This window comes from Balaenoptera physalus (genome assembly GCF_965194825.1).
Source record: "Balaenoptera physalus genome assembly, chromosome: 7".
Classification (NCBI taxonomy): Eukaryota; Metazoa; Chordata; class Mammalia; order Artiodactyla; family Balaenopteridae; genus Balaenoptera; species Balaenoptera physalus.
The window spans coordinates 4,130,310-4,156,286 of record NC_138886.1 but is presented as its reverse complement, the minus strand read 5'-3'; the positions used below and the strand labels follow the sequence as shown (position 1 = coordinate 4,156,286).

Sequence of the window (25,977 nt, the reverse complement as noted above, 5' to 3'; positions counted from 1 at the left end):
TAAACTAGAGCCCAAACCTCATTGGTTCTCTCATTGCCACACACTCCCACTCTGATATAACCAGATAACTAACCATTTTCTCAGCCTGAAGAAAGGAGAGGGGGTTCTGGAGTCTGACATCATGCAGGGTTTTTATCAGGGATGGTAGCAGTGAGCCAATGGCGATTGATGTCTGATCTCTGCCTGGCAGGGGGCTTCTAGAAAACAGAAGAGAAAGCACTGCTCACAGGCCACAAATCCAAATCCAGTCCTGGGAGGTCCCTGGATCCAGTTAGAGATGGCTTGGCTTTTTGGCTCACTCATCCAAGCTCCCCAACTAGCAATGGTTTCGAATCACAGATTTGGGGGTCTAGAGCAAGCACATATGCATGACAGCAAGCAGACCAGAAGCTCAGGCGCCAACGTGGGCCTGCATGACAGTCACACAGGTCTGTGTTTCCAATCAAAAACATTCTCTTGCATTTATCCTTCTTGACCAAAACAGTCTTTCTGCTGCATTTCTTTTTACTTGGGAAAGGCTTTGATGCTTGAAATCATCATTAAAAGAAAGAAAAAAAAAAAACTAGGTTGGCTTTTTATACAGGCTCCTAGAACTGAATGAAGGCAAATATAAACTTGAATTCACAAATGGGAAATAATCTCTGAAGGGGAATTTAGGTTGATGGACGCTGCTGCACTCTGTGAGATCCATGCATGCAGGTCCATCCTGTCATACCCCCCGTGACATCGCCAGCATCTAGCACGGGGCACACTGTGCAGGACAGACTGCGTGTTTACAGGGGAGGAAGGGAGGGAGGGAGGGAGGAAGGGAGGGAAGACTAGAGGAAAAGAAAGAATATCTTCTCTCTGGTTTCAGGAGCTCCATGGGGTTTTGAGCTAAACCAACAAAAATGACTGAGAACAGCATGACCTTGAAACCCACAAATTGTCCAAATCCTTGTCTGGCCCATCTGTTTGCATTAGCACCCAAGCTTGGCCCGCATCAGCCAAATCCCTTGTCCCCTCCATGTCACAGACCGGTTTTGTAGGAAGGCCCAGAGCAAAGCCCAGGGCGGGGGGCCTGACTTCTCCAGTGGGGGCCCTAACCTGCCAGAGGAAAAGCTCTGGCTATTGTTCTCCGCAGTCGTGATTTGAAATGCATACTTGGTATTCTCCAGGACCCCAGCCAAGTGCAGAGTCCTCCCAACGACCATGTGAAGCAGGCGACATCACCCCCATCTTACAGCTGAAGAACACATGGCCCAGACAGCGTCTGCTCAAGGTCACAGAGCAGGGCTGGGACTAAGGTGAGGCAGACAAGGCCCTGGCCTAAGGTACACACCTTCTGACTTTCCCCCAAACTCAGTAACCAAAACAAACAATATTTTAATGTAATATTTTAAAATCAAAATTGAAAAATCCCTGATGGACAAAACAGCAACAGGTTCAATAGGGACTTGTATGACTCACCTCACTTGCCTCACCTTAGCCCCAGCCCTGGATTCTAGAGCCAGGAGTTGACTTTAAGACTAGCAGATTCTGGAGGCCATATCCTCAACCACCCCACTCCACCGGCGTTACACTGCCCCTGGCCCCAGCTGCTCAGAATCGTGATGACAGCATTCAAGCTACAATCCTTCAGGAGCAGAGAAGAAGACCTCAGGACCATTCTCGAAAAGCTTTGAGCACATCTCCTCATGTGGCTCTGTCTGCTAAGCCAGTGAGCAAAACCGGCCAAAATAAGGCCTTTTCCACGCTCAGGGCAGTGGGGTAAGAAAGTTGCTAAAAACCATGGCTCAGCCACTGGCCCAGGCACTGATTCAAAGTCAAACCCAAGCCAAGAGCCGCAGGTGGAGCGGGAAGGACGTGGATTCTATAGGCAGGCCACATCATAGCCGGCATGGGCCTCTCCTATCCTTGCCTCTCACGACAAACCTCTGATGTTAATGTCTTTGGACCAAAGGGAAAGCTGAGGTCCAGGCAAGAGAGATGAGCTGCCCAGCATGGAAGCAGGGCCAGAGCCCAGGCCTTCTGAGGGCCAGTCCGGGCAGCTGCTTCCCTGCCCTGGAGAAGAGCAAAGGTTCCTCCTTCGTTGCTGTCGCTCTGTGAATGCTTGGTTTGAGCCCTTCTAGGGCTCTGGGTTCATTGAGAGACTGAAGGTTTAAAGGAAAGCAGTTTCAAAGGACTGGATGGGCAGGGGCTGGCACTGGAAGCTAGAGAACCCAAGAGAAGTGGGAGGCTGGGGGGGGAGGTGTTGGAGCCCAGAACAGGGGTCTGGGTGCTGGTGTCCTGGGAGCCTGGGCCTGGACGGGACCTCATCTCACTCATCCCCTTTCCCTCCCCTGAGTCCTCCAAGCCTCTTCTCTCCCCGGGTGGAGGGGGTTGGGCAAGACCCCTAAGGTAGAGGGCTGGGGCTCAGCGGGGGCAGAGGGGGAGAGAGGTCTGTCTCCTGCCGTGTCAATGGAGTTCTCAGAGGTTAAGTAACTTGCCATGGTTCACATCCTGCTTTGTTGAAACTTCTACCCCTCCAGGACCCACCAGACTCCTTTCTCAAAGGGAGGGGTGGATCACCCACCCAGGATCCCTGGACGCTTAGTAAAAGGCCAATTCCTGGGCATCCTCCCAGCTAAACAAGAGCCCAGGTGAGTACACACAGACCTCTCAGGCTGTGGACACGCTGAGGTGCAAGAACCACCCCTGTGATGGAGAAAAGAGAAAAGGAGGAGGAACAATAGTGGAGTTGGAAACCCCCAGACAGGAATAAAACAATGTTAGCGAGAGAGGGCTGGGTCCAAATTCCAAATGGAATAAATGGCACAGCATGTTTTATCTCACAGTAGACTATGATAATTCAATACTAATGATAGTATACTAACAACCTGTTAAATATTCTCGGGCTCTCAGAAGCGCCCAGAAGCCGGCTAGGGCTGCGGGAGGTTGGGGTTCTTGGCTTTTTTTTTTTTCCACCGTAGAAGGTTCCCTCCCCAGCCCTTACTCGTCCCCACGCCGCACCCCGCTCCAGCTCTGATACCCTCGCAGTGCCCTGCGCCGCCAGAGGCCTTGTTTTCGCTGGGCCCGGGATCCAAACCCCCGCCTAAGACCCCGAGGCCAGAAAAAGTCTGTGCTTCGACAGATGCAAGTCCGCCCAGGGCAGGGGCGGCTCGGACCGCCGGCGGGCAGAGCAGGACCAGACTTGCTCGCGGCTTAGCCGATTCCGCGGATCCTGGCCCCGGGGCGTCAGGATCTCTAACAGGCCCAGGATGACAGGCCCGTTGACCCAAGTTGGGACCTTTTGGGGTCTGGGGGAGCTGAGGTTCTTCCTGAGATGCGGGCGCAGGTCGGGAGCGGGGTTGTAGGGGGAGAGAGTGGAGAGGGGAGCGGCATCTCCAGAGGCGCCCAGAGCAGAAACGAGGCCCAAGTTGAGGGCCGGCCGGGAAGGGCGAGGGCAGCCCAGGGTCCTCGTGATTTATGCTCTCCTCCCCATCAACCAAACGAAAAGGAACGGACCGGCCGGCTCGGCCCCGCCACGGGAGGCGCCCACTGACGCGGCCGCCGGGCCAGGACGGGGGCCCCTCGGCGCCCGCCCTCCCGCCTCCCCGACAGCTTGCAGCCGAGCCGGGCCCGCCGTCCCCGGGGAGCCGCCCGTCCTCGGCCCCAGCCCGGCGAGGCCGCTTCCAATCTGCCGGCAGGCTCAGGGGGAGCGGGCGGGGAGCCGGGCCGGAGGCCACCGCCGACCTCGCCCGAGGGAGAAGTCTGTGCTCCGCCCGGCTGTGCGGGGCTTCCCCGGGCCGGGGCTCGGGCTTGGGGGGTTCGGGCGCCTCACTGTTCCGCTGAGATCGCAGAGCTGAGCCCGACACGGGGCCGGGGTATCTTCCGGGGGCCCGTGGGGAGGGGGCCCGGAGCGCGCGGGCCGCCCGGAAAGGCCTGGGCTCCGGGCGCTGGGCGAGCGAAGGGCGCCTTGGGCCCACGGGGCCCGGCTGCAGGTGCGCGGGCTCGGCTCCCTCCGCCCTTTGACCGCAGACCCGGGTCGCCATCCCCGGGGTAGTGTCGAGAGGATCCAGGCCCCGGACGCGCTTCAGACCTGCCCGCCGCCCTGCGCCCCGGCACCGGAGGCCGAACCCTGAAAGGCACAGAACTGGAGCGTCGTGGAGGAGCCGGGGAGGGTGCGGGGAGAGTTATTCACAGTGAAAAGACCGTGTTTCCAGCGCTGCTTTGAAAATAAATCCTCGGGCGAGCTCCGGCTCCGTGCGAAATGAGAAGCCGTTTGCAGATGTCTACACTCGCGCTCAGAAGCTCTCGCGTGTTGCTGTTCAGAGGTACAAAAACACCCGATCCCGGGACACGCGCCACAGGAGAGGCTATCGGCTGGGCTGGGGTCCGTTGCGCTGTCTCTCTCGGGCCACGGGGATTTCTCAGGGTCCCCCTAACGTCCCAGACACGACATGCCCACGTTTTCCACCCTCGCCCCACAGTGAAGCCCTCGTTCTGGCTCCTTCTAGGTGCAGACACCGAGCTTTCCCCACCCCTATCAGGCCCGCGGGGTCCAAAGAGGTCAGAGAGAGGGCTGCAAATTTTCCTGCACGGAAAACATGTAGACCCCGACGGAAACGCCCTAAAACACCATAACAAATTAAAATATCTTCTCCACACACACAGTTCTTTTTCTGCTGGATTTAGTCCCTTTCTGTTGCTGAAGGAAGAGAAAACGGCGGGGTGGCGGGGTGGGTGGAGGTAGAAAAGGGATCTTTGACAGCCTGGCGGACGAATAATTTGAATAACTGTGGGAAAGTGTAGGGGGAACTTAAGAAACCTCACATTCCAACCCAACGGCAGCGGCAGCCGGGCTCTGGACCCCTCCCCGCCAGCCTGTACCCCCCTTGAGCTAATCACCCTCATTAGGAGCCACATCACCGACCTAATGAAAGCAAACCGTGTGGAAATCGCCGGTAAACAGTTGGGTCCGTGCTGTAATTAATTCAGTGTCTCTTTTAATCAAACCGAAAGGAATCGGGCAGCGGCTTGCGGAGCCGTGACATCACCCCCAAAATCGGCCGGAGCCAATCAGCGTCATCACTCCGGGGACACGTGGGCGAGTCCCCTTTAAAAAAAAAAAAAAAAAAAAAAACAACGAAAAAAAAGAAACGAAAAAAAAAAAAAAACCCTAGCCCCAAAGTAAAAGTGACACAAGTTCATTTTTTAAAGGAAGGGGGGGAGGCGAAGGCGCGCGCGGAGGACGGGCTGCGAGCTGCAACAGCTGAGCCGGGAGGTGCTGTCCACGGTGCTGACGGGCCCCAGGAGCTGTGGGAGCGCGGAGAGAGGACCTCCCCGGCCAGGTGGGGAGCGTCATGCGCCGAGGGCCGCCGTCGCCGCTATCCGCGGTGCTGACGCCGCCAGGTGCGCTCCGTTCCGCCGGCTGGTAGCGCGGCTCGGGCCCGCTGCTATCCGCGGTGCTGACCCCGCTGCCCTCGGCCACTGCTCGCCTGGAGGAAGCGTCCAGTTTGGATTTTTCAAAAGCCCTTCTTTATTTAGATTCCAACGTCCTCGCATCTCTTCTGTGCCAAAGGGGAGCTCAGGCCGTCCGTCTCCCCCTTTGCTCTCCCCAACTTGGCGCACCCTCCCTCCCATTTCTCCCTGACACTCCCACCACCCCCCTCGGCTCGGCGGCTCGGCGCGATGCTGCAGAAGACGCGCTGAGCCCTTTTGGATCTAATGCGCAGAGGAGGTTGGCCCAGAGCTCCCGGGCTCCCCTAAGGCTGAACTCCATCCAAGGTGCCCGCAGGCTCCCTGCCCGCCTTCCCCATGCCAGCCCGCAGCTAGGGGCAGGGGCAGCGGCGGCTGGGGTTGGGGGGGGTGGGGAGCTTTTGGGGAGGACAGGTCGCAGCTTGGCTATGGAAGGCTCCAATGGCTTTGGGATCGACTCCATTCTCTCCCACCGAGCGGGCAGCCCCGCCCTTCCCAAGGGGGACCCCTTGCTCGGGGACTGCCGCTCGCCCCTGGAGCTGAGTCCGCGCTCGGAGAGCGACTGCTCTTCACCAGCCTCGCCAGGAAGGGACTGTCTGGAGACGGGCGCCCCGCGGCCTGGCGGGGCTTCGGGCCCAGGTTTGGACTCCCACCTGCAGCCTGGGCAGCTCTCAGCCCCAGCCCAGTCTCGCACCGTGAGCTCCTCCTTTCTGATCAGGGACATCCTTGCTGACTGCAAACCACTCGCGGCCTGTGCACCCTACTCTAGCAGCGGGCAGCCAGCCGCTCCTGAGCCTGGGGGCCGTCTTGCGGCCAAGGCCGGGGAGGACTTTAGAGAAAAGCTGGACAAAAGTAGCAGCAATGCCTCATCGGACTCTGAGTATAAAGGTAAGAAAATGCGAGTTGAAAACTTGGGGGTGGGGGGGATGCTATATTTCTGAACACTGGTACTAAAACAGGCATGCACACACGTGGGGACGTACACATATTCACTCGGAGCTCCCCCCAGGGCCCAGGCTCAGCAGTCGGTCTTGTCTGAGCCTTTCAGTCGGCCCTGTGGTTATGTTTCTGAGCAACAAAGAGTCCAGCGGAGAGAGTGAGGAGAGGGACGCTGTGTGCCCCAGGAGAGATTCCCCAAAACGCACAAAGCAAACTTTCCAAACTTCGGTGGACTCTCCAACCCACTGGTGGGCAGAAGCAAGTTCTTATCAGGCCAGTGGCTCTCTGGGAAAAGACCTTGCAGAAGCAACGGAAGACCCAAAGCGTTCTGCTTGAACCCCCTTTTATAAGGGTGAAAACCTAGCAGGAAATTTCAGCTGGAGCCCTGAGAACAGTCAGAATTTTCCACCCTTTAATTTGAATTTCCAGGGGGGGAGGAGAACTGAGCTTTCCCTCCCGTTGGCCCCGCTGTGATCTGGGCCTGGGGAATCATGCAAAAGCACGGAGCAGGTTCAGAGGTCTCTTCGAGAGGGGAGGTCTCTGCACCCGCCCAACTGTTCCCACTGGATTTGATTTTAAGTGCATTGAGCTATCAACTTCAGGTTCTGTGTGTGGGACCCAGAGATTCCCCGGCACCCAGCCTATCCTGGGGTTGCTTCCCCTTTACTTTAGTTTTCACCTCCATGAATCTGTCCATTGTTGTTTCCTTTCCATCCCGTTTTAACCAGGGAGCTGAGATCAGGATTAAGATGAAAGGGGAAAGGAAGAAGGAAGAAAGGAAAAAAGGAAGAGAAGAAGGAGAGAAAGAATTCCCTAATTTTGTTTCTTGCCCCCGCCCACTGCCTTGACTTTAGGTCTTTGGCGAGGCCAGAGGCGCAAAGTTCCTTCTTAGGAAGAAGTCAGGAGGCAGGAAGGGAAGGAGTGTCAGGGCTGCAAGGGAGAGAGCCCTGTGTCCCCATCCAGCAGAAAATGAGGGGCTGGCAGAGGCTGTTCAGAGCTCTTTCAGCCTTATAATTAATTCCCAGAACCCTTTCCATGAACTAAAACTTCCCTATAAAGGCTACTTCTTTATTGTCTTGGGGGCCCTACACCTCCCGGTCTATACTCGCACTACGTCTTCGCAAAAATTTCGGAATGCTCATTTAACACTCTCTTCCCAACCGAGAATTCGTTTGTGGACACGCCCTGACCTCAGACCGAAACCCATTTTGGGGCCCCACTCCATATCTCACTCCCTCCATTTCCCCACACAACTGGTGGAGCCTCCGTCAGCCTCACTGGGCAACTCGTGCCTAGAAGACGGGCAGGTTGGGCTAGAGCACCCAGGACGGAGGTCCAGACGCATGTGGCCCAGCGACCCTTCCTCCTCCCCCCACGGCCTGTTTAGAGAGGCAAGGAAAACTTGCCCGGGAGAAAGACAGGTGCGTGGTGGGGAGGAGGGGTAAGCAAGGGAGGCAACGTAAATATACATGTATAACATCATATCTTATTCTTTATAATTCTCAGCCACAACACTCCAGTTTTATGTCTAGGGTAAGAGGCGAGACCCCCCCCACCCCGACCAGCCCTGCATGCTTGTGTCTGGTGCTGGTGCTGTGAAAGGGTTCGGCTCTTGTCTCCTTTTATTTTCTTGCCCGTAGGTGGGATTTTGAGGAGAGGTTTCGTTTAAGATAATTGGAATATCAATTTTCTTCTCTTGTCCCTGATGATATCTGATCAGGGAGGTGATGAGGGCCAGCTGTCCACATATGGCTTAAATAGGTTTGGAGCTGAGGAGGGAGGAAGGTCTCCCCCACCCCTAGGCACCGCTGCCTTTGCACCGCCAAAACCCCGGGGTGAAGAGGCAGCAGAATATCCACCACCGAGACAGTGTCTGGAGCATTTCTCAAAGGTGGAAGCGACTTTTTCAGGACCCACGTTAGGAAATCTTGCCGAGAGACAGACACATGGGGTGGGCATCTAAGCGATTCCCCTGTCCACCTAACAAGCTAACAGTCGTTTCCTCCAAAGAGGGCACAGAGGGAAGCTCAGTCCCATCCCGAGTTTCTGGTACAAAGCTTCCTCGGCATAACGTTTAAAGAAGCTGGGCTTTGAAGTAAGGCGGTCTGCCGCGCGCGCAGTCTTCCTGCCAGAGCTGATATCCGTGGAGAAATGAAACCGGCGCTTTGCTCCCAGCAGGCAGGGTCGGTGGGCCTGGAACCCTGAGGCGTTGAGATCTGGGCTGAGCCTATTTCGGAGGCTGAGGCTGGACAGCGGCGAGTGCATATCTGAAGGCTCCAGCCTGTGCCGGAGAGGGATTCGAGAAAAAGCCCAAACTCAACCCTCACCCCACCCCCGACCTCGGAGCTCAGCCCTGAGAAATGGGGGATTTTCCAAAATAGTCAGTCCAAGACAATCAGGTCAAAAAGTAAGTTTTCCACAATACCAAGTTTGAGGTTTGGATAATTGTTTCCTTGAACTTGTTTAAACTTTACCTGCCTGGCATAATAGACAGAACTCAAGTCCCACCCCCGCCCCATCCCAACACACCCCCAGCTCCTGAGGCAGCCGTGCCCCAACGCGGCCCGAGCCTAGGAGGGCAGGGAGCGGCCTTCGCACTGGCCTGGACGAGGCAGGAGGCAGGCACGGGCCCCGGTTTCTCACAAGCCCAGCGAGTACTCCACCGGCTCACGCGCCTGGGTGCACCCGGCGCCCGGCACCCTCCCGGCCTCCAAACGCTGCCTTTCCGGTTGAAAAGGCTTGCTCCCTAGTGGCTCAATTAACCGGATTATTGTTTCCTACAGAGAGAAATCAACTCACATTCAGCTGAACCCTGTCACTGCAAACGCCACGCTCAATGAAACTCAGCATAAAGGAAAATATAGAGAGGAAGGGAAGCCCCAAACCCCACTGCCAATTCTGGGGAGGTGGTCTCTGGTCGCATCATCGCTTTAGGGGGAGGAGGAGGGAGGTCAGTGAGCTTGTTTGATCAAGTGGGCACTTGCAGTGCTGTCAACCCCAAAGGAAAGTGTTGGGGAAGAAAGAAACCACATTGTTCGGTCCCATCCTTGCGACTCAGGAGCGGGGACCCTGCTGGGGTGTTCTGACCCACTCGGCGGGGCAGGGGGAAACACAAGACAGCCACAGTAGGCATCATATTGACAAGGAAACACGGACCTCTGCGATGTGCCTGTCCGAGGGGCAAACGTGCCGCTTATTTTTCCAAGCGCTTCATGCTTCCAGATCTGGGCGCCCGGGCGATTCGCCTTCCGTGCTGTGCGCTGTTTGTAGTTTAAGAAACAGGGGGACCATCTCTATAGATTCACGCCCGTGCAGGGGCCAGGCGAGATGTGGGTGCACTTATTTGTTCTCCAGGACCACGGTCCGCCCCAGGGTGAACGGGATTTTGTTCCTCCACGAGGGTTTTTCTCCCCCAGATTCCGGCCCTCAGCTTCCTCCCTTCCTGGCCTGGATGCAGCCAGAGAATCGGGGCACAGTCCTGCACCCCTGAGCACGCATCCGCACAGCCCACCGGGCTGGAGCCCCTGGGTCCCCTCCCCTCCTCTCCACTCCCCTGTCAGGTCCACTTGGTGGATCCCGTTAATCCCTCCAGGGAGCGCCGGTGCAACGCGGGAGCGGGGTTGAGTTCTCTCTCGGCTTTGGGTTACTTCTCCCCGGAGGTATCAGTCTTCCTCGGCCTGGGGGCTGGGAGGTCCCAGCTCTGAGCTGCTCTGCCCACGGCTCCATGGGACCGGGAGCCACATTTACACGACCGGCTGTGACGGGCCGCCGGCTGGGGTGGCAAGGCGGCGAGGCCGGGCCCTGACGCGCGGCTGTGTCTCCACAGTGAAGGAGGAGGGCGACCGGGAGATCTCCAGCTCGAGGGACAGTCCCCCGGTGCGCCTGAAAAAGCCACGCAAGGCACGCACGGCCTTCACCGACCATCAGCTGGCGCAGCTGGAGCGCAGCTTTGAGCGGCAGAAGTACCTGAGCGTGCAGGACCGCATGGAGCTCGCAGCCTCGCTCAACCTCACCGACACGCAGGTCAAGACCTGGTACCAGAACCGCAGGTGAGGCCCGGCTGCGGGGGACAGGGTCGAAAGGGCCCCCTCCGCTCTCCTCCCTGCCCCTCCAGGGGACCCACCAGTACATGATCTGATGTGCCGAGGGAGGGCCCCTGAGCTTTCCCCGTTCTGTAAAACTGGGGAAACTGAGGGCTCAGAGAGCGAAGGCCTTGCCCGAAGTCCACGGTGAGGGAGAGAGACAGGACTCGACTCGATCAGGTGGACAGACAGACATGTGGGCCACTGGAGGGCCAAGCCTGCCCACCCTAGCCACGTCCTACCACCCCCATCCAGCCCGGGCAGCTGCTGGGGGGCAGGGGGTGGCTCTGAGCTCTCCCGTGGGCATTCTTCTGGCCTCCTCAGCCTTTCTAGCCCTGAAACGCAAGAAAGGAAGGGGCCCAGCCCTAGCTTCCTGGGGACTGGGGATCCGGGAAATCGGTGTTGGGCACGGGTCTTGAACCTGGTATTTCCTAATCTCCCTCCCCAACACATTCACAGGATGAAGAGAAACACAAACAGGTACAAAGCACACACATAGAGCCACACACTCAACCCACAGTCACACACTCACATCGACGCAACTCAGTAATACAAACACACATACACCACAGTCACCCACACACGCTTAGCGGAGGCCGGAACGGTGCTTTCCATAAACAAGCCTCAGAACACGCTGCCCCATTAATAATAAATACCTGATTACTGCTCCGGGCATCAATAATTAAGGCCCGTTACAGTAATTACACAATTATGATGATGTTGAATAATTCAGGCAGGGAAACGGGGCCGGTGCGGCTGAGTCCGACTCAGTGGGACCGCCTCGCCGGCCAGGTGCGCACAGGAGTCCGGCCGCAGCCCTGGCAGCCAGTGTGGCCTCGGCTTTCTTGCCTTCCCCTAACCCCAGCCGACCCTCTGCTGGTAGCCTCCCGGCTTCGGGACCAGACAGACTGCAGGGCTCGCCCGAAGCCTCGGATCTGCGTGCGGACTGTCGCGGCCGCGGCCGCGCGGCGGAGAGAGCGTGCGCACATCCTCTCCCGTCGCTGTCTCCGGCCCGCGAGCTTCCCACTGGGGTACCGCGGCTGTGCTGGCCTCCGCCGGGCCGGCTGTGCCGCTGGGAGGATCAACTGAGTCTCCCCCAACAGCTGGCGACCCGACCCCCGCGCCCCCGCCGTCCTGTCCGGGGCGATCTCGCCTTCCTCAGGCCTCCCCAGGAGACCGATGCCCAGCGGGAGCGCCCACACCCCGCCCCAAGCGCCCGGTCTGCGATCCCCTGAGCAAAGGGTGGCGAGGGCAGACCCCGGGCTGTGGGGTAAGACAGCCTAGCTTAGAAACCGGGGTCTCCTCTTCCTAGACCATCTTGAAAACTGGCCCGCGCCTCAGTTTTCTTATCTTTAAGTGGGGTTAACAGCCATGGAAGGCCGGTGGAAGATTAAAGGAGCCGATGCATGTAACCCGCTAGACGGGGCCTGGCAGCCCGCTATTTATTAACGAATTATAGTGTGACCCCTTTGGTGCCCCTGCAGGCGCTCTGGGGCAAGCACTCGTGAGGGGCAGGGGTCTCCGGGCGCCACAGTTCTGACCCCGCCTTACGCGTTTACTTCGGTCCCTAGGACTAAATGGAAGCGACAGACGGCCGTCGGGTTGGAGTTGCTGGCGGAGGCAGGCAATTACTCAGCGCTCCAGCGGATGTTCCCGTCGCCTTATTTCTACCCGCAGAGTCTAGTTTCCAACCTGGACCCCGGCGCCGCGCTGTATCTGTACCGCGCGCCCAGCGCGCCGCCGCCCGCCCTGCAGAGACCTCTGGTGCCCCGCATCCTCATTCACGGACTCCAGGGCGCCAGCGAGCCGCCCCCGCCGCTGCCCCCGCTGGCCGGCGTCCTCCCGAGGGCCGCGCAGCCTCGGTGAAGCGCCCGCCCGCCGGCCCGCGGCGCACCCGGCCCCCGCTCCGGGGCTCCGCGCTGGCCCCTTCCGCCTGCCTCTGGGAGGGCGCGGGGCTTCAACGCCCCTTCCCAGGGGCCCCCGGTCCGGCCCTCCCTGGCGTCCAGCCCAGTGTCCCCAGAAGGGCCAAATGCCAAGTCTTCTGAGTCCCGGACCCCCGGACTGAGTCTCCCTAACCATCCTCGGCGTCCTCACTCCCGGCCACTCCATCAGGGAGCCACTTCCACCGCCGGGGGTACATACATCCCCACGCCCCGCCCCCGTCACTCCCCACCCGCGTCCCCTTGCCCCTCCCCGGTGCAGGTGGGCGACCCCCATGCTGCCCTTTCCCACTCCCCCTCCACGCTCCAGCGGTGCACCAAGCCCTCTCCCCGCAGCCCTGACACGCGGAGGCGAAGGGGAGTGTGGAGCCTCGCCCCGCCCCTCCCCCCAGCTCCAGGGCCGACGGCAGAGCTGTACATACCGTGTGCAAAGTGTATATGAAGTTATTTATTCGTGACCCATGAGCCCGTGACTGTGTCCGTGAATCAGTGAGTTTGTGGCCTGTGCCCACCCTCCTCCCAGGCGGGGCAGGAAGGGGTCAGGGGACTTGCCCACCTACCCCGACCCCCAGTCCCCATCTCCAGCCTCCGTCCGGGGGGCAGCCAGGCCCCTCGGGTTCTCTCTCTTTTTTAAATGTCGAAATAAACTTCTTACAAATGACCAGGCGCCTGTCCGCGCTCCGTCGGTGGGTCCGCGCTCGGCCCTTCTTCCCCGTCCCTCCTTGAGATTCATTTTCCCCTTCTGGGACTCGGGCTCCTTCCGCCCTCAGTAAGGAAGCATTTTCGTCTCCCTCTCTTCCTTGGTGCTGTGGTCGTGGGCAGGGGTCTCCCCTCCTCCCTGGCCTCAGTCTTCCCATCTCTACGGTGAGGAGAGCACGCTGCCCCCCACCTGCCCCTGCCTCCCCATCTGGTTGCTGGACGCTCAGCCGGTCCCGGGGGCCGGGGTGGGGGTCAGCGCCCGGGCTGGCTGGGCTGCGGGCCGGGCTGCGGTGCCCTCGCTGAGGCGGCTCATCTGGCCACGACAAGGGCGCCGGCAGCTGGTGACCGGCCCGCCGGGCGCGGGGGCGACAGATGGACTCCGAGGCTACTCCCCCCCCCGCCCCCCCCCCCCGGCCGCCCCGCGCCCCGGCCGCTCGCGCTCGCCGACGCGGCTCTCGGCCCCCCGCACCGGGTAGGACCCGACGAGCCTTCGCTGGGAACCTGACGCCGCCGGGTCACCCCCGACTCCCGCATCTTCTCGCTCCCCCCTTCACGCGGGGACTGTGCGGGGGATGCGACCCAGAGGGAAGCCAGATCCCAGCGTCAGCCGCCGGGCCCCAGCCTGCGACTCCAAGGGTCTCAGGAGAGGGCTTTAAGTTCTGAGCCAGACTCCAGACCTCCGGTTCACGTTCAAAGGGCCAAGGTCACCTCCACAGGCAGTTCCTCTCTGGGGAGGTGGGCTCAGGTGCTCCCCCTCCCACACACCACCTGCAGCTCAGACTCCCAGGATCAGCCCAGGGCTGGCAAGTTTGGGGGCCGGCACGCCGAGCTCTCCCCAATTTTGCGGCAGGATTGCTCTCGGAGAGGACTGCCTGGCCAGGAGGGGTGGGGTTCTGCTTAAACGCTGACCGCCCCCCCCAACCCCAGCCGGACCCTGCTACTGTTTCCTCCCCACCGCCCAGCACCCTCACACCACCGCTCTTCTTTCCCGGGATGGTGAGGGTATTATTCTAATTTTGCAAAATGCACAGCAGCTAATTAAGTCAAGGAGCCCCTTGGCTTTCAAGTTCTTTTGCATGTGAATGGGGGTTGGTAAATCCCCAGCTCTGGCTGGGGTGGGGGGTGACGGGGGACCGTCCCCAACTCAGGGTTAATGAAGTGGGAAAGGAGTCTCTCACAGTCTCCTGCAAACAAAACCCCCCGTGCAACAAACCCTGCCCAAATCCTACATGGATTGACTTAAACCCAGGGGATAAGTGCTTTAAATTAATCTCATTGAATAAGAATGAGACCAAACAAAACTCTTTAAAATCATATTAAAAATCTATCAAAGGACAACGTGCACTGGTGTGCTTTTCATTTTGTGTAAGTGAAGGACATAGACTGGAGCAACCACCCTTACATTTACACAGCGGCCGTGTAAATCACAGACACATTCCCAACTATGTAATTGTCCTTGTACCGCCGAGGTGATTTCATCTCTTACATTAATGAAGAACAAGTCTTCCCTACAAGTTTATAATTACAATATTTTAAATTGTCCTGCACTTCCCATCTGTGATAATAACTTTACAGCCTCCGCAGTGAGGTGGGCTTCGGCTGTCATCCATTTAGAAGGCTAAATTGGTTTCTCGGTTCCCAACCCTGGGGCTGGGTGAACTCTCATTTAAAATAGGTGGTGGGGGGGGAAGAATTGTGTGAGACCCCAGCAGGCAAGACAACAGGAGAGGCACTGAGAGGGTGGTGTCTCTGCGCCTCCACTGACACCTCCCCCCAACTTATAAACGTAGACTCCACGGGGGCAGGGCCAACAAAGTGGAGAAGAAGTTGAGATTCCCCAGCCAGCCTTGCTGCAAGGCTTCTGGGCATTTTCGAGAAGTCGAGCTGATTTTAGGGATGCCCAGCCGCCAGCACGCTGAAAGGCTTTGCTACGAACGTTTCCTCGTGGAGCAGATTAAGAGGTAAGGCGTCGTGGCCATGCAGGCAACTTAACGAGACCAGTGGAGCGCCCTTTGCAAGCAGGGCAACTTCTCCAGTGGAAAGAAAGCCTTAAATTTCTGTCTCCTGGAAGCGCTGGTTGGATTTTAACGGCTTCCGCTGACTTTACGTTGAGGGGCTCAAGTGCTAAACACCGAGGGCGCTAGCCGTTTGGATCCACCTGCCTTAAGGGGCTCTCATTTACTCCCCTTTCTTCCCTAAATCTCTCTTCCCCTCACCACAGGGGGGAAAAAAATCAAAGGAATCCACTGGGCTTTGTCAAAATGTCCTTTGCCGAGATTTGGTTGGCTCTGCTTCTCTGAGAGTGGAAAATGCCGTTTGCATTGCATCAGCGCTGCCTTAATCACTCACCAAGGGCTCTTTGCCCTTCAGTGCGTGAGAATGGGGGGCCCCCTCTGAAGATATGCAGCCGCTAAGGGTTGCAAACATGAAGATGTCTAGGATTCAAAAAAAAAAAGCATTTTACAAGCCCACGAGGGGAAAAAGCTTTAGGTTGCAACATTCCATGAAATGTCCAGATTCTCTGACTTTTAAATATGGGGATCAGGCTTATGACACAGAGAAAGAGGTAAGTTTGAGAAATTAGAAAAAGAGGCACGATTGGAAATACACACAAAATTAGAATAGGTACAGTGGAATTAGGCTAAAGCTTTGCCTAATTGATGCCTGAAATGTATAATCCGTCAAGAGCCATAATAAGAAAGAGATTTATTTTAAGGTTATTTAAATTTAGATAATATTAACCCTAAATCTGCTAAATCCATGTTTCTTTATTAACTGGGGGTAGTACCTTGATTCTACTTAGAAACAGGCCCACATAGCACCTATGGCAAGAAACCCTCACCTAAGTGTCAGCGAAGTAAGAGTGAGTTTCCATCTCAGAATTACAGTCACTTACATGCTTTGCACAGTTCTGGCACTTCTCCCCCACCAGGAGTGCAGAACTCTGCAGACTCACCCTTTAATGGAATGAATACTATGGGGGAAAAAAAAATTAAAGAGTAGGGTTCCTCTTTGATCATCCTAGATCACTGGCATTAATCCTGTTTCTCACACAGCTGGGTTTTGTTTATAAAGTTTGATCCCTCCTTTTCTCATCCAAATCGCGTGGCCCATTACACACGGAAATAAAAGGTGGCAGATTTGCCCAAAGTCAGTATGACTTGTGCTGCAGGTTGACTTATTTATTACCATTGTTACAGATTTCACCGACCGTTCCTTTTAATTCCTATGTGACAGCCAGGTCTGCGAGGTCACATTTTCCCTCCTGCAGAGGACCAGGGCTCACTAGGCTCACAGTCACCCTTACGATGAGTCCCTTCAGGTGTGGTGCCAGCCAAAGTTCACCTTACACCCGAGGGATGGATGCAGGGACGCCGACCCCGATCCCCAAGATCCCCATAGACAGCCCACCTTGTAACTCTCACGGTCCTCCCTTGGCCCTTGAGTTCATGTGATCTGGAGGGTCTACAGAAGTGGGGCCTCGACACCCATGCCAGTAACGTCAGGGTGCGGGGGTGGACTGAGGACAGGAGGCAAAGTGGAGAGGACGCTGCCCAGCGCATCGAGAGGTGCCGAGGCGCCCCCCCTTCTCCTTCGGACCCCTCTGGGGTTACCCGTGTCCAAATCTTACATTTATTGGGAAATCAATATGCCCCGGGGGTCCTCTTTCAAACCTCCCAGGAAACACAATGGGGGAGGGGCAGCTGTGGCCCGGGCCGCAACACAGACCCCAGGACCTTTCTGGAAGACAAGAGGGGACTCGATGGGGGGAAAAGCTCAGGACACTGGTGCCCTTTGACTTCAAACGCAAATAATAAAAAGGCAACAGTAAATCAATTAGTCCTGAGAAAGTACAATTTCCCTGGACAAGAAGGAGAGAGCACTGCACGCAAATGCGACGTGGTGCTTCGAGCCCCCTGCGCACGGGAAATAAGACCCCTGGAGGCGGTCGGGACCCACACCAAATGCTCCTTTGGTCCTTTTTAATAAAGCATCTATACATCAAGAAGATGATCTGATAAATAGTTTTTTTCTCTTCTTTTAGCGATTCAATCCAGCTTTTAAAATCTCATTTTACAAAATTCAGGCCAATATATGCATTGAGAGGGCAGCTTGAAGTAAACTGCGAAACTTCTTCAGAATGTCATCGCCAGGCGGGATCAAATCCCTTCCCGGCTGCAGCGAAGGACGTTAGTCTTTTACACGAAGTCGTGGTGGCACCACGTGGTCTACGGGCACTGATGGAATAAATCCGAGAGAGAGACCTACAAGGCAGGTTAGCGGCTAATCCATCCCGTGCCGACCCCCGCCCCCCGACCCCTCAGGCTGCGGCGTGTCTCGGCACCGCACCGGGTCACCGGGTCACCCGGTCACCGGGTCTGCAGGGGGCGCGGCACCCTTCGTCCTCACAAGGCTCCTCGGAAGAGAACAGGACGCCCCCTCCGGGATCCACGGAGGCCCAGTCCCGCGGGGGCAGAGCTTAAAACTACTTTCTGGGAAGTCTCGCTGTCCCTCCATGAGGCTTTCGGCTTTAGTTTGTTCCCACGGCCAAGGCTGGGCGCCGGTTTCGGACGGCGCTGCGAGGCTGGCTGCCAGGCCCTGCGTGTTTGTTTTGCTCTCTGACCTTGGTGACGCTGGCCTCCATCCCGCTGGAGTATTCGGAACGCAAGATTTCAGCAAGGCGCTGTTTATTCTGGGTCTTCCTATGAAGGTCAGGCCTGAAGAACAGTAACAAGCAGAGGGGGAAAGGAAACTTTATTACTTTTTTTCTTTTCCATTTGGAAAGAGGCTGATGGCAGCTGGTTCCAAGACTGTAGAACTGACATTTTTGTATTAACAGAAGTACAATCCCTTCAATGGCGCTTGTTTTGATATTCTATGCACCAGAAGATTAGATACGGCGCTGACAGATTTTCATAACGGTGGCAAAATATCATGGCATTTTTAAAAGTGAGGCTTTGTTCTGTGTTGTTTTCATGGGGAAAAAAAGAGCGGAAACACACTCCCACTCTGATGGCAAATGAGGTGCCTGATACAGCGGTTTGCCAAAAGAAGGGGAAAAACCCGCCTTGAAACTCGGCAACACTCAGCCGTCAGCGCCGGCTAGCAGCTCCTGGGAACGCCCCCCTCGGCCCCCACCTCCCCGTGCAGTTCAAAGCAACTGGCTTCCTCCTGGGGACCCGGCTTGGCGGCCAAACAGTGAGGGCTGGGGTGTCCGCCACAGACACCTCTTCACCCACCGAAGAGACTCTTGTAAATTATTTCTGACCCCAAAAACCCCAAACCCAGGTGTGCTTTGGCAGACCGGTCAGTGTCCGCACCGGGAATGGACCGCAGCAGCCCCAGGAATGGGAGGGAGGTCCTCACCTGCCCCAACCGGCAGGGAAAATGCCCAAGGCTGAAAATCAATGTCAGATGGTGAATCCTGCTAACGGTTTTCAAAGGACAGCGGCCTCATCATTTATTTGATTAGAAAAGCAGAGGGGGAAATTTGTAGAAGTTCAGTCGTACACAGAAAAAATGATTATGAAAATTGAAGAGTAAAATAATGTTTCTTAAGACAGGATCTTAACCAAAACAACAGAGCCGTTACCAGAGAATCCATCTTGCTCTGCCTGCAATTCCTTCAACACTGACGTGGCAGTGTCTTGGGTTCTTACAAAAGGCAGATGTTACCCTCTGCTACTTATATTTACAGCACTTCCCTTTGCTGTAAAAATCAGAAGATAAATCAGACTAAAAATAAATATAACATAACTCCTTTAAAGCCTAGGAATTAACAACAGGACTAATACCGTGATAGTAAACTGATTAAGAAAGGGACACCATTGTAACTAGGCTAAAGCAACCATATTTCTTTACACTCACGCTGCAGAAGGCAGGGTGCAAGCAACGGTGGGGCTAAATCCGTGTCAGTCATACAACAGTTTCTACCATGACAAACGGGGAGAAATGCAAAGTCAACCTGTGTTGGGAAAAAGGTTTGAGGCAAGGGGATAACAGGACCCCGTATTTAAGGGCTAGGCATCTGTGGTAACAAGAGTACGTGCAAGGGCAGGGACGGGACTTGGTGAAAGGAGGAGAGATACACAGGGAAGGACTCTCTGGGCTCTACGTCACCACATCTGAGCTTCACTCCGAGAGGCAGGTATGGCTACCATCTCACTTTACAGACAAGGAAACCAAGACTGGAGGAGGTAAGTAACCTCCCCAAGACCATCCAGTTCCAGGAGCAGAAGCCCAGATGCAACACAGCGCTGACGGACTCAAAGCCTGAGCTCTTCCCACCAGGCAGCCGGTCCCAATGGAACAACTGGGCAGGACAGGAAGGTCCAGCGGGGTCGAGGGGGACAAATGACCGCGATGTGACGCGGAGGAGGCCTTCGCGGTCTCACGTGAACGTGTCAGTGGGACCATGCGGGCGGAGGCCAGATGACAGAGGGAGGAGTGAGGGGAGAGCTGAAGGGTGAAGGAGGTGCTTGGGCTGGAACCTGGCTCTGTCGCTCATTAGCTGAATGGCGCGAATGGGTGACGCGGGCTTCTTCATCTGAAAAATGGGGATGATACTTGGAACAAAGTTCATCGGCTGTGTAAAGATTAAAGAGAGCAAGACGTACGGAGTGCTGGCTGGTGGCTGGCATGTGGGCTGCAGACAATCACAGTTAAAAACGGGGCAGCTGAAGCCCAGAGATGCCAAGCGGACCTCCGCCTCCCTGTCCCCCGCCCCAGGCCACACAGGAGCCAGGACTGACCCTGGGGCCTCGACGGTGGGGCTGGGGCTCCGGTGACCGCGTCACCCTTCTGTGCACAGCAGCGGTTCTAACCCCCCGGACCCTGCCCGTGTGGACCGTGTGCCCTGGTGTCCGGGGGAGGTCCGTCCACATGTTGGGTCTCACGCGTGGCTGGGAAGCGGCAAGAGACGCGCCTGCAGCGGAACGCGCTAAACTCGTTCCAAACGGAAGGCTGTCAGTTCCTGTGCTTGCAGTTTATTTTTAGCCAGGTGACACGACAGCCAGAGTGAACAGGCTCTGACGGGAAGGAACGCTTTCTCTCCCCCCTTGTTTGAAGGCAGGTACTCACCTCGTGTATAATTTTAAATGTAACAACCTGAGTTTCAAAATATGCAAAATTTCAGTCAAAATATCCGCCCCAGCCTAAGCCCTACCACTTCAACGACGGCTCCTGCCACTGCTAACGCAAGATAAATAACCAGACTCTTATTTGGGGGACTGATACACGAACTGCCGGCGGCGCAAGCAGACCGGGGATGCGTCCCGCTTCTGGCTGAAGGCGCTGGGCAGCGCGCCTGGGCTCAGGCCGCTGGGCCTCCAGACCCGGCACCGAGGGCCACACCGAGGCCTGCGACACACGGGTGTGTGCACACACGCCCACACCACTCTCGTCTGCTTCTGAGTCACGTGAGATCTGTCCCTTCCCAGGCAAAGTCAGCCAGCCCTGGGGCTGTGGAAGGTAACTTCTGGTGCGTGTGTCATGCCACGGATCAGGAATATTTATCAAGGGGCTTTGAGTCCACACCGACTGAGGCAGAGGATGACGTTAGAAAGCGGGGCTTGGAGACGGTCCTGCTTGCCTTGAGGTTATGATCTCAAAATTTCCTAGCTACTTTATGATTTTATTCTAGTCAATGCACTTCCGACTTGGGACCCAAACTCAAACTCTGAGTGGTGGTCCAGACAGCAAACAGGGGTTCCTGCCTTCCAGACCCAGACCTCTTCCTCGGGAGGAAGAACATTGGGGTCAACCCTGCAGGGATTTCCCCTGCTGTCAGCTGCCACCCCAACGGGACCCACCTTTCCCTTGGCCAGCTCGCTGCCTGCTTTTCCTTTGTTCTGAGGCCCAGTGCCGAGAAGGCAAAGTACAGATGGGAAGATGAAATGTTCTAAACCCAAGCCCACGATGGGCTTCTCCTGCCAAGCTGCAGTTCTCCCAGAAACTTGCCAACATTCTTGCCCTCTTTGCCCTCCAAACACCCAAACCCCTCTCAAATGGGCGTCCTGAGCATCCACCAGAGTAATCCTGTAGTTACCAAGCAACAGATCAGTTTATCTAACCACAGGGAACTCCCTTGTAGTGAAGGCTGGATAACCCCCCCCTTGGTTACCAAGCTGGATTACCCAGCAGGATAGGCAGATGCCACTTTCACTGCCAATGAGGTGAAATCACAGCCTAATTAGTAAATCAATACGCCTGCTAGGATGGCCACTGGAGAAGAGAGATCTCAGGACCTTCTCCCAACTTTATCAATAAATTCATAGACGATCATCCTAGGTAAAAAGCCATTCTAACGCAGGCTTTTGCTAATGGCATTCTTTTGCAGGACAGAATTTTAAATTTTATCAGAAGATAAAATATGCATTTTTATGTATTGTCAAGTCTCTCAATATTTTCTTTTATGTTTTATGGCTTTAGGATCATGCTTAGAAAAGTCTTCCTCACCCTAGCATTTTAAAAATATTCAAGGATATTTTCTTTTAGCCTGCTATTGCTTTAATTCTATCTAGATTTTGTTTTGGCTTATGGTAGGATGTGGCGAATTTAACTATTTCTTCCCAAGAGTCATCCAGTTATCCGAGACAGTCATTGAACAAGAAATCTTTTCCCCAAGGGCTTGAAATGTACCTCTAGTACTTTCCTTCAGACTTTTGGAACACTCCCTGCAGGCCATATTTAAAGAGTAGATGTTGATGATGATGATGACATCAGTGGGGTCCACCACACACATTAACATATAAGCAAATAACAATTACAGGGGTTGTTAACGGATTTAAATATAAAGCACGTCAAATCATAGCCATTGACACTGGCTCTGTGACTTTAATAATAACTGTATTATTAGCACGTGCATGACACCTACTTACGTCAGGTGCTGTTGTAAGCACTTGACAGGCAACTAATTCGTTTACTTCAACAATCCTGTGAAAGAGGCACCACAGGCACAGCAACCGAGGTGCAGGGAGGTTAAACAGCACGTCCAGGGAGAGATGGGATTGGGGCCCAGGACTTTCCGACTCCGCGACGTACACACTTAACCGCTGTGCCTTAAGTTTTTACCAAAATAAGGAGCAAGTTCCTCACACGAAATATTTCCAGTACAAAAGCAATGTTCACATTATAGCAGATCTCGAAGACTTTTGGAACCCCTGATAAAGTGCATCGTAAGAGTAACAGCTGGGTAACAAGTGAAAAAAGCGGTTTAAAAAATCATGATTTGCTCAATCTCATTATAGATATAAAAAAATCCTACATGTATACCTTCAGAGAAAGTATGAACCAGAAAAAATGTGAATTAAGATTAACTTGGATTGTGGGCTTTTATTGGATGATTTTTAAGCTTTTCTCTATTTCCCGAATTTTTACAATAAACACATTATTATTTTTGTAATCAGGAAAAACAGTACATTCACTTTAGGGGAAAAAAAATCAAGTGGTACAATTTTACCCTGGGCTGAAATATCAAAGTATTTTAATTTTTACTTATCAAAAACCTCTTTGCCTCTGGCTTTCAGTTTGTTTGATTTTGTGAGGGATTTTTCTCTTGTGGTATAATTAAAACAGACAAACAGAAGACCAGTAAAGTGTATTTCTTTCTCTAATCTGAAAAATTCTGCTTGTAAGCAAATGACCCAGGGCCACACTGAGGCCCCAAGGACCCTGCAGCAGAAGCAAGCCCCCAGACTGGAAGAAAAGCCTGGGTTCTGAGTGATCGTGGAAGGAGACAGTGAAGGCTTCAGAGGCTTGAGGCTGACTCCAAGCTTCTACCCTCCTGCCTCGCCCTTACGGATGAAGCAAAGGCACAGAATCTGAGGGGGTTTAGGGGGCTCTCAGATGACAGTGAGAGTGACCAACAACTCCAGGGAGAAGGTGACAAGCAGTCCCCCTGGGGCAACAAAGTAGTTCAGGTGCAGAACCCGCCAGTGTGGGACGATAATTTAGCCTACTGAAGGGAAACAAGCTATCAGACCTTTTACGGCCATCGAAGGAAAAGGAAGTGCATCAGGGCTCTTTAACCTCTGGATTCTGTCTCGGCAGAGATGCACGCTGATGGGCTGCCCATTTTAGGGATGCCTTCTTTGCAACTTCTTAGGACCATACCGACTCTGGCGTTTGTAAAACTCCCAGGGCCCTAGAAGACACTCCATTCCAGGGGAGCCCTGCTGAGGCAGTGGATATCATTCCAGAAAATTCCTGAGTGGCTCTGTGGACGCAGAGATGGAGAAAAAGTGGGTCTCTGCCTCACACCTAACAACCAGACCCAGTGAAGAGCTGGTGGCGGGCAGATGCCAGGCCGTGCAGGTCACAGGCGATCAGTATGTAGATGCCATGACCGACCTGCTGCCCGGAAAGGCACCCACAACGGGAAGGGGGACAGAGACAAGGCTTAGAGATGGCCGAGGTCTGAAAGCGACGCCCTGAGTCAGAATCCCAGAAGTGCATGGAGCTTTGGGATTACCTGTCCAAGTGCCAGAGACCTTTATGGAAGTTCTGTCAGGATCCAGGCCCGGACGTCACACCGCAGGTGGCGGTGTTGGGGAAGAGGCGTAGCAGCAGGACTCTTGATGGCACTGGTTGGAATCCCAGCCCGGCCCTCGCCTAGCTGACGACCCTGCAGAGTCAGAAGCTTCCTCTAAGCTGAGATTCCTCACACGTCAGAAAGGGCCTCCACGTGGGTGCAGGGGTAGCGTGAAGGTAAAACGAAGGGTGCTTTATAAAGTCTAATTCTCTGTGAAAATGTTAAGATGGAGAAATACAGGGTGCACATGGAAACAATTAAGTGCTTCTGTAACTGGCAGGACTGTATCCTACAAACACTGAGATTGATAAGCCTGGGCAGAATCCCAGCTCCAAACCCTCTGGGCTTGCCCTGCTTGACACCGTTACCGATGACTCGAGTGACAGCATGAGGCACACTTATCACATCTGCAGATGAGTCGAAGCCCGCAGGGACAGCCAGCACACGGGACGGCAGCGCACCCCAACGGGCCAGGAGGATGGGCTCGGCCAGAAGGTGACCCTGAACTGGGGCCCACGCTCCTGCGTCAGAGAAGGCGGGTGGTTTGGCTCGTCACATGCGCACACAGGCAGGGGCTCAGCTGCCGAGTTTCCACCTGAGCCACAGGCTGACCCGATGCCAAGGAGGGGAGAAGCCGCACAGGGTCGAGCCAGGAGGCCAGGGTGCGAGTCCTGGCCCCGCCCCGGGAGAGGGACAGCACGTGAGGACATGGAGGAGCAGGGGAGGAAACCCACGGCTCTGACGGGAGCCCAGCCGGCGCTGAGCCCCACATGGGTGGCAGCCGTGGTCTCTGCTGTCACCACTGGCTGCAGTGACAGACGTGACTGCCCTCCTCTCTGGGCCGGCCCGTCTCTACTGCACGTTTGCGTAGTTGGACGAGCCAGATTCTGACAAGAACCTGGGCGGAGAGAAAAGCCACCCAGACGACGGGCTGGGACGTGGGTCAGCTGGAGGCGCTGGGGCAGGGCGGCCGGGGGCAGTGTGGCCGGTGCCTGGCCCGCCGGGGCGGAGCTGGCCCTCGGAGGGGAGGATCCCGGCACCGTCCTGCAGAGGCTGTGGAACTTATTGTCTGAGTTTGGCCAAGGTGCTACTTCTCTCAGTGCCAGGCTGCTCACTCTCAAAAGGATTAAACGAACTAATGAATCAAAGCCCGTATCAGAGCGCCTCTCGTGAAGGCACCGGGAAAATGCTGACTATAATTATCATTAACAATCCGGAAAGAGGAAAGGCAGAGGAGATGAGCAGCCGTCATCAGATACCGGACGCCTTGTCATGCGGACCCGGGACTGCTTTGATCAATAACAACACCTTGTATCGTTAGGTTTGTAAATCACGCGCATTCAGCATTTGAATCCCAGAGACCAAAGGGTGGAAAGTGAAAGTGGTCAATTTGGGCTAATTTCAGGAGCTCTAACTAGTTAGCTCTAACTAACTCCACCCTGGAGGTGGCGAGTCCCCCCTACCCTGCTGCTGGGAGCCCTGAAGCGGAGGTCTTACAACCAAGGAGTAATGTGACCGATGGCACAAGGTTCCCGGTGGGCGGGAGCGTTCAGGGAAGAGTCTATAAAGCTTCCACTTTTTTTTTTCTTTTTGGCCACACCGCGAGGCTTGTGGGATCTTAGTTCCCCGACCAGGGATTGAACCCGGACCCTCGGCAGTGAGAGCGCCAAGTCCTAACCACTGGACCGCCAGGGAATTCCCGTGAAGCTTCCACTTTTTATTCACAGACTCAGAGAGAAGCGGGCCGGGGTAGAGGAATCAGCATGTACCGGACGACGACTCTAAGCCCCGGCCGGTGCCGCGTGCCGCGTGCCCGCCATCCCTCCCCACGCCCCACACGACCTGACAGGCCCCGCGGCAACGCGCAGCTGCTGCTGAGCGCCTGACTCCAAACCCGGGCCTCTCCCACTGCACCCTCTGCCTCTAGACTCAGAAGGAAACTAGAGAAAAAGCCGGATCCACATCTTGCCCGCAGCTGTCTGTTCTCAGAGATCCGCCCCATGAGCAGAAAGCTGCTCCCACCCACTCCAGGGGTTGCCATTCTGATGGCTTCAAATCAAATCCTTCCATATATGCACCAAAATATCTCCTGCTTTAAGTCCATTTCTCCCAGTACACAAAGAATTATCTGTTCACGGGCAAAAAACACCCTTAACAGAATTCATCTACTTGTTACTTAGCCTCATACTAATCGTAGAAACCAGAAGCTTCCAAAGGGGTGCATGCAAGGAAGGAGACGAGTGCCAGGAATGGGGGCTCCGGAGTCTCTCAGACTCAGTGCCACATGACCGGGCATGCCCACTTTCTCACCAGTTACTGGGAACTCGGCCGTGGTCAGAGGGACCTG

At 55.5% G+C, this 25,977-nt stretch overlaps 2 protein-coding genes across 5 annotated transcripts in view; one reads left to right on the top strand and one right to left on the bottom strand.

Annotated features, from left to right (window-relative positions):
* The window catches only part of DDX31 (DEAD-box helicase 31), a 136,115-nt gene that overhangs the window by 45,937 nt on the left and 64,201 nt on the right, over positions 1–25,977 (bottom strand). For 3 of the 4 annotated variants that reach the window (XM_082468149.1, XM_082468148.1, XM_082468151.1), the window contains one exon: positions 17,052–17,817. The exons of the other annotated variant lie outside the window; for it this stretch is intronic. In XM_082468149.1, coding sequence (XP_082324275.1) covers positions 17,631–17,817 — 187 coding nt within the window. In that variant the 3' untranslated portion in view covers positions 17,052–17,630. Of the gene's footprint in view, positions 1–17,051; positions 17,818–25,977 lie in introns of those variants that run through there. 4 annotated transcript variants of the gene reach the window in all.
* BARHL1 (BarH like homeobox 1) lies at positions 3,845–13,061 on the top strand. The gene is made up of 4 exons (XM_082470572.1): positions 3,845–4,295; positions 4,479–6,327; positions 10,205–10,427; positions 12,032–13,061. The coding sequence occupies exons 2-4, from the start codon at positions 5,868–5,870 to the stop codon at positions 12,324–12,326; spliced, it is 978 nt and encodes a 325-aa protein (XP_082326698.1). The 5' UTR covers positions 3,845–4,295; positions 4,479–5,867; the 3' UTR covers positions 12,327–13,061.

Excerpts from the sequence above, each read along its gene's own strand:
- BARHL1 (XM_082470572.1), top strand. The coding sequence starts at position 5,868 with ATGGAAGGCTCCAATGGCTTTGGGATCGACTCCATTCTCTCCCACCGA. Across the intron at positions 6,328-10,204 it reads ATCGGACTCTGAGTATAAAG|TGAAGGAGGAGGGCGACCGG; the intron begins GTAAGAAAATGC and ends GTGTCTCCACAG. Across the intron at positions 10,428-12,031 it reads ACCTGGTACCAGAACCGCAG|GACTAAATGGAAGCGACAGA; the intron begins GTGAGGCCCGGC and ends TTCGGTCCCTAG.